This window comes from Sorex araneus, chromosome 1 (genome assembly GCF_027595985.1).
Source record: "Sorex araneus isolate mSorAra2 chromosome 1, mSorAra2.pri, whole genome shotgun sequence".
NCBI classification, from domain to species: domain Eukaryota; kingdom Metazoa; phylum Chordata; class Mammalia; order Eulipotyphla; family Soricidae; genus Sorex; species Sorex araneus.
In genome coordinates this window covers 351450415-351458120 of record NC_073302.1, presented here as the reverse complement: position 1 = coordinate 351458120, position 7706 = coordinate 351450415, and the positions used below count along the sequence as shown (strand labels likewise).

Genomic DNA, 7706 nt, shown 5'->3' with positions numbered 1-7706 from the left:
GCTTTCAGAGCCAATGACAGCCGCTTTGGCAAGTCTGGACTCCACCTTCCCGGGGACAGTGAGCCCTAAGCCGCCTTCGGCGCGCATCGGCCCGTGCACGGTTCGCAGTCGAAATACGTAGTCATTAAGGCTTGCAGCCTTCCACGACCGTGCTCAGCCTAAAGCTAGTGGGACTTTTTCGCGCCCTGAAAGTGAAAGGGGGGCAGGCCAGCTTTCCAGCGGCCGCCAGGGATGCTCAGTGTGCGCCGCGAGCCGCCGCCGGCCGGGACCCGCAAGCCAAGGGCGTCGCAACCCGGTGCACGCCGGGAGTTGTAGTTCCGCGGCCGGGCGGCCCCGCGCCCGCTTTGTGAAGGCGGCGGCTAGGCGTTGCTTGGCGACGGCGGGGCCGCGTCACCGGGCGCCAGGGACCGCTGGGCGTTCCTGGCCCTCGGAGCCTAGCGGGGACGCGGCGCTGCTCCCGACCGCGTCCTCTCGGTCCACACTCGCCTGTCCCCACCAGCACCGGCCTCGGAGCCCGCCGCACCCGCCGCGCCCCCCGAGCCCGCGGCGCCGGCGGGACCATGCTGGAGTCGATCCGCGTGACGGGTGAGGCGGGGGGGCGGGCCTCTCGGGGGGCTCGGGGCCTCTCGGGGGGCTCGGGGCTCTCGGGAGGGCTCGGGGCATGCCGGGGCAGCGGGAGCAGGGGAGCGGCCCCGGGACCCGGGGCCCGAATCGCCGTCCCTGGGGCAGCTGCGTGTCCGTGTCCGGGGCTCGTTCGGGGACAGCAGAAGCGGCGCCTCCACGCGAGGCTCGCGGCGGTTGGGTGCCGTGGGGGGCGGCCCGGGCCCACCTGCGCTCGCGCGCTCGTCGGGGACAGCCCGTGGCTCGCGACTGCACTGGCAACCCTACACTGGCGTTAGGTTTTGTTTGTTTGGGTTTGGGGGGTCACGCCTGCAACGCTCTGCTCCCCCGGGGGACCCCACGGGGCGCGGGGATCGCCCCGGGCCGGGTGCCCGCGGAGTGGCCCCTTTGGGGAGCCCCTTTGGCCCCTGGCTGGGATGTGTTTGCACGCCAGGCGTGGTGCAGACGCTGCTCTTCGTCGGGAGCCCCAGCGGGCACGGGATGGCTCCAGGGCCCTGCGTTTCCAAGCCTCCGCCCAGGGGCACCCCCGGAGCGAGGCTTCTGGCCGCGCCCCGCGCCCTACAACGAGCCCCGCAGCGGCTCCGGCCTCTGCCAACCGGGGGCGGGCCGCACCCTCTGCCCCACTGCGGCGCCCCAGCCCTGACGACGGGGACCGTCCCTAGGCAGCGCGGTTCCCGGAGGCACCTTCCCAGCCCATCCGCGAGTCACCGCCTCGAAGAGAGAGTCTGGCAGAGTACACGCAGAGGTCTGGAGACAGGGGCCGAGATCACACCCCGAAGTGTAACTGTAGAGAAAGAGAGCAGCTAGAGTAAAGCTACAAAGTGGGCGTTTGAGGGGTGCTTGTAGTGTAGAGGACCCCAGCTCCTTCCCCCCAGGTCACTGGTAAAACCGTCATCAGTCTAACTGCAGTGCCATACACGGAGATCAGTTAGCAGTGTGTTTCTGTGTGTTAAAATTCAGATATTCATGACCTGGTGGACACTTCCCTTGTACACGGATCATCCTAGGTTCCGTTGCTGGCACCACTTAAGATTTCCTTTAGCATAGAGGCAGGAGCAAGCCCTGAGCACGCTGGATTATGGCCAAAAGCAAAACAAAACTTCATAGAGTCATTTAAGATTATTCAAGTCTAAGTTTTTAACATTTCCTTCTGGGGGAAAGGACTGGGCCACACCCAGTCTGGCTTCCCCTGGCTCAGCGCTCAGGATGGTGCTCGGACCCAATGTTCTGCTGGTGGTTTGAACCAGGGCCGTCAGGATTCAGGCGAGCCTCTTCACTCCTGTACTGTCTGGCCCAAGTTTACAGGTTCATTAGAAATAACCTGTTATCATTTTCAAACTGCCTGCCTGCCTTCCTTCCTTCCTTCCTTCCTTCCTTCCTTCCTTCCTTCCTTCCTTCCTTCCTTCCTTCCTTCCTTCCTTCCTTCCTTCCTTCTTTCTCTTTCTCTTTTTCTTTCGCCTTCCTTCCTTCTTTCCTGCCTTCCTTCCTTCCTCCTTTCCTCCCTTCTTTCTTTTTAAAATAGTACTTGACCAGGTAAACTAGTTCTAGAGCCCTATAACCAGCATTTCACTGGCAGGACAGAGAGCTCAGTCTGGCCAGCAGGACTGTGGAGGGGCTGTCTGAGCACAGCCTTCCCTCACCAGCCCTCACCCCTGCTGGACAGCTAGGCAGCGCCAGGTCCTCCCACTGAGGGCTCAGCACATTGAGAGACTGATGGAAATAAGGCACTTTCCACCTTTAAAATAGTTATAGAATAAACTTTTCCTTCAGAATGGAAGCAACACTTCCTATATACTATCTTAATCATATTTGATTTATCATCACCTAAACATTACATAGTTGTAGAACTGTTAATATAAGAGCAAAGACAAGTGTGTACTTTGCTCTTCAAAATGGAATCAAATCAGATGTTTGTTATTTTAGCACTTTTTAGAGAAGTTAGCTATACACACACCACTGAAGTGTTTCTAAAATGCTGACTTTACTTACTGTTAAGTTTACCTTGAAAATTCAAATTTAATAATTCTAAATATTTCCCCATTTGCACATTGAATGGAGTCTGCAGGAGCTGTATATAATCTTGACTATAATAGTGACGGTAGTTAACAGAAACAATAGTAAGGATAATGCATATTATATAACAATAGTTAACAGGGGCTGCTGACTACAAGCACTTCTGTTTCAACCCTTGACATACATTTACTTTTTGTTTTATTATTTTCCCTTCCAGTTCCCCCAGTAGCTCCTACATTATCTTTTTAAATCCCCATATCAATACTTTGAATTATGTTGAATTAGAATACAATTTTACAAGTAAGCTATAGCAGAACAAAGTTAAGTTGGTTCTTGGCTGGTATATCATTTGAGTTGTAAATGATTAACTATTAGCAGTGTTTATCTTATTTGAAGTATTTATCTTCTTTGAGTGTTATTTTATTTATTCTTCTATTTATTATCAAGCCAACCATCATTTCGTAGTATAAAATGATCTCAGGTTCTCAGACTTCTTAAGTATTAGGGACCAATATGAAATCATCGTTTTATGGGTCCAGATTTATTGAACGGTATTTTCCATCAGACCGTGTTTCTCGTGACCTAATCTTCATTTCATCCAGCCACCTTACACACTCTTAGTTCTGAGGCACTGAGAATTCAGTGAGCAGTGTTCTCTCTCCTCCTTTCTTTCTGATGGAACTCAAGGACTGAGGGGTTAGTGATGGAGCTAACATTACAGAGAGGTCATTGAGAGAGCTAGGAAAGAGAGCCAGGCATCTGGGATCTTTTTCTCCTGTTCTGGACACAAAATGAGCTTTCATTGTGTTGGTAATTTTAGTATATTCTCCTACTGTCAATATGCCGAGTATCAATGGTAATGTACTAGTATTTCCCTTCGTTCCCCTTCACTAAGGGTAACTGAGTTGGGGTGAAAGGATTTTTGTTTTGTTTTTTGGGGAGTAAGGCTATAGTGAAACAGAATTCTAATGACTAAAATGTAACATTATATAGTGACTAAAACAAACTAGGCTTGAAGGAAAGTTTATTTTATTATTTTCTCTTTTAGAAGCTCCATGGTTTACTGTTAACTCTGGGGGTCTGTGCCGGAGTGTTCCAAAGCCTCCCCCTCTGCCAGAGCGCTGCTTCCCTCCACCACTATCTCAGGTGCCCTCGACCCCCAGCCCCACCACAGTTACTATTTTTTTTTAATTTTTATTTTATCACCATGTGGAAAGTTACAAAGTTTTCAAGATCATGTCTCAGTTATATAATATTCAAAAACCATCCCTTCACCAGTGCCCATATTCCACCACCAAAATCCCCAGTATGCCCCCTGCCCCCTCCCCCCACCCCCAACTATATAACTGATGAATTTCACTTCATTTTCTCTTTACCTTGATTACGTTCCATATTGCAAAACAAAACTCACTATTGTTGTTGGAGTTTCCCCCCAAGAAAGACAGCCCTACTAAGGAAGCATTTGATAATTGGTTTTCCATTAAAAGATTGTATGTTTTCAGATTTTAGAAACACGTGGTTTCTAATGTGTCCCAGATTTTAGCAGCCGCGCGGTTCGGATGTGTCCCAGTCCCGCAAGCCAGAGCCGTGTTAGTTGCTGCTCAGTGTCGCCAGGGCTCCATCTGGAGAAGGTGTGCTGGCTGTACCTCCTCCATCTGGATCCCCGGTGTTGCTGGCCCGGTTTTGGGACTGGAGCATTTCTCTGGCCGTGTTGCTCACCAGAATGCCTGGCCTCTTCTATCTTGAATGTGGCAAGATGGCACCGAGGGTGGGTCGAGGGCGTGACTACCGGTGGCCGGGACCACTTGGAGGTTGGGCTGGCACCGCCCCACTCCATTGCCCCCCCGTGGCTCGGATGTGTCCCAGTCCCGCAAGCCGGAGCCGTGTTAGTTGCTGCTCAGTGTCGCCAGGGCTCCATCTGGAGAAGGTGTGCACAGTGACTATTTTAATACCAGAAGATACTGTTTGGGGCTACACCTAGTAGTCAGGGGGCTGTTCCCAGATCCATGCTTTGGGCTTGCTCCCGGTGGTGCTTTAGAGAATTCTGGGATGTTGGAGACTGATGCCAGACCTCCCCCATGCAGACGTTGCCCTCAGCCCATTGGACTGTCTCTGGAACAAAAATATTATTGTCACTGTCACTGTAATCCCGTTGCTCATTGATTTGTTCAAGAGGGCACCAGTAATGTCTCCATTGTGAGACTTGTTGTTACTGTTTTTGGCATATCCAATATGCCACGGGTAGCTAGCCAGGCTCTGCCATGCGGGCAGGATACTCTTGGTAGCTTGCCAGGCTCTCCAAGAGGGACAGAGGAATCAAACATGGGTCAGCTGCGTGAAAGGTGAATGCCCTACCCGCTGTGCTATCGCTCCAGCATTTAAAAAAATTTATTAATTTATTGTGTATCGAATCAAATATGCCACGGGGAGCTTGCCAGGCTGTGCCGTGCAGGCGTGATACTCTCAGTAGCTTGCCGGGCTCTCCGAAAGGGGCAGAGGAATCGAATCTGGGTCTGCCGCATGCAAGGCAAATGCCCTACCCACTGTGCTAGTGTCACAATGGAGACGTTACTGGTGCCCGCTCAAGCAAATTGATGAGCAACAGGATGACAGTGATACAGTGAATTTATTGTGTATTCAAAAATAAATACGAAAGCTGAAGCAGCTCTCTCTTGCCACCTTCGTTGGGTGGTCTTGGGCCACTTCCCCCACCCCGGTATGGCCGATGGTGATGGGCAGACAAAGGAGGAAACGAGGGCCAGGCTGGTTGGTCCCAATTGCAGTTTATTCCAACCTCGTCTCCATCCTCTCCTGATTCTCCTTCAGCTTCTCCTGGTTCTCCCCCTGATCTTCCCCTTCCCCATCCCCCTCATCCTCCTCTTGGGTCCTGCTCCTTCATCCTTCTCCTTCCTGCTTCTGCCTCTCCCAGCCCACTCTTACAGCCTTCGTTAATCCCAAAGCATGAGGGGTTGGGGATACAATTACACATTGGTGTTGTCATACAACAGAGGTAAAGTCCTTCCCTCAGGAGGAACTTCTTCTAGGACAGATTCTCATCCAGCAAGGTGACTAGCCTAAGGGCAAAATATGGATGCGTTTCCCCTCCTCCTTAGTCCAACAAACATAGAAACATTCATAATATTAGTCATTTTGTATGGATACAGTAAGAGATGCATTAAGCTTATAGGATGATTCTCCTGGAGGCATCTTGCTATAGATCTCAGACTATAGTGCTCAGGCCAGATTAGTCTTTCCTAACCCTAGCAGGGTTCTAATTAAGTTGTTACTTTTTGTATCATGACAGAATTTGTCCATGATTATGCTCTTAACTTATACTAAATATCGTGGTGCTTTTGTTTGGCCCATTTCTATGCCAGGGTAGCTCACAGCTTGCCCTGGGTCCATCCAGTCCCTTGTCAGGACCCTGCTTTTGGGTGCTAGGAACTAAGGGCAATTGAGGCTTAAGTCGAGAAAGCAGATGCCCAGGAGTGAATATTATTCAGAGTCAATCAACTCCCAGTTACAAAAGCATAGCATTAACTGTCTTCCTGTGTCTATACAAAAAGGACATTTCTCTGAAGTAATTATGCAAAGGGCATGAGAGAAGGAGAAAAGCAACATTTCATTCACAAATATAAGATCATAGATTTCTGAGGAATCTGACCTTACAACTTAACAGTCTGACTAGGGGGAAAAGGTGATAGACAGGTTGGGGAAGAGAGCACAGAGAAGAGTTTACAGATAAACACAGAGGAATGCAAGTGCCTTGGAAGCACTGTGATAAACCTGAGCTCCCTGTGGCAAGGGAAACAGGACATACCAATGAGATCCTAAAATGTCTAGATCTGCATTCCAATAATCAGAGGAATGGAGGTGTTTCAGTAGCACTGTGATGGGTATTACTCAGGAAACCCAAATTCCTTGTGGCAGAGGAGAAAGCACAAACCAATGCTATCCTATAATTTAACGTGGGTTTTTTTTATTTTTTATTTTTGGGAGTCTCACCCAGCTATGCACAGTGGTTACTCATGGCTCTGCCCTCAGTAATTTTTCCTGGTGGTGCTTGGGGGACCATATGGGATGCTGGGGATCGAACCCAGATTGACCACGTGCAAGGCAAATGCCCTACTCTCTTTACTATCACTCCAGTCCTCTGAAATATTATTTTTTGAAACTTATTATTTCTATCCAGAAAGATAAGCTACTCCCCTAAGAAGCCTATTTGTGCTTTAAAAAGTTTTAGAGGTGCAGGGCTATGGTACAGGAGGCTGGCCCCAGTTTGCTCCCCAGTAGCACAGATGGTCCCTTGAGAACCTCTAGGAAAGTTTTTTGAGCACAGAGCCAGCAGTAAACCCTGAGTGACTGCCAGGTGTGACCCAAAATTTAAAAAAAAATTTTTTTTTTAATGAACAGAAGGCATTAACTTTTTTAGAAAAAATAAATTTAAGAGAACTAGGATGCTTTTCGATGAAATCTTCACTGTCACTGTCATCCTGTTGCTCATTGATTTGTTTGAGAGGGCACCAGTAACATCTCTCATTGTGAGACTTATTATTACTGTTTTTGGCATATCCAATATGCCACAGGTAGCTTGCCAGGCTCTGCCGTGTGGGCGCGATACTCTCGGTAGCTTGCTGGGCTGTCCAAGAGGGGCAGAGGAATTGAACACGGGTCGGCTGCGTGAAAGGCGAATGCCCTACAGCTGTACTCCAGCCCGATGAAATTTTACCAGACTTTTATTATGTTCTTACACATGTTAAAAAATGTTTTTTTCTTAAACAGCTATTTAAAATGACTGAAAGAGTTTTCAGGGGGTGGGGTGTTGTTGTTTTGATGAAACTTGCTTAGAAAGATGTGAGGAGAAAGATGGGAAATACATGTTAAAGAGAGACCAGGGTTTTTCCAAAGCGGAGCAAAGCAAGCAAGATACACGTTTGAGGGAGAACATGGGCTTGAAGAGCAAGCCATTTTCAGTTTCTTGATGCTTTTCAATGTAACAAAGAATTTTGGCATGACTCTGAGAAGCTAACTCATCCCCGTCTTGTGTGGAAGACCACCTGCCCCACTTTCGT

General features: G+C 49.5%; 1 protein-coding gene across 2 annotated transcripts in view; it reads left to right on the top strand.

Annotated features, from left to right (window-relative positions):
• Window positions 1-347: 347 nt before the first annotated feature.
• Window positions 348-7706, top strand: part of MATCAP2 (microtubule associated tyrosine carboxypeptidase 2) — a 33613-nt gene continuing 26254 nt past the window's right edge. For both annotated transcript variants that reach the window (XM_055123585.1, XM_004606957.2), the window contains exon 1: window positions 348-585. In XM_055123585.1, the coding sequence (XP_054979560.1) occupies window positions 561-585 (25 nt within the window). In that variant the 5' untranslated portion in view covers window positions 348-560. The remainder of the gene's footprint in view (window positions 586-7706) is intronic.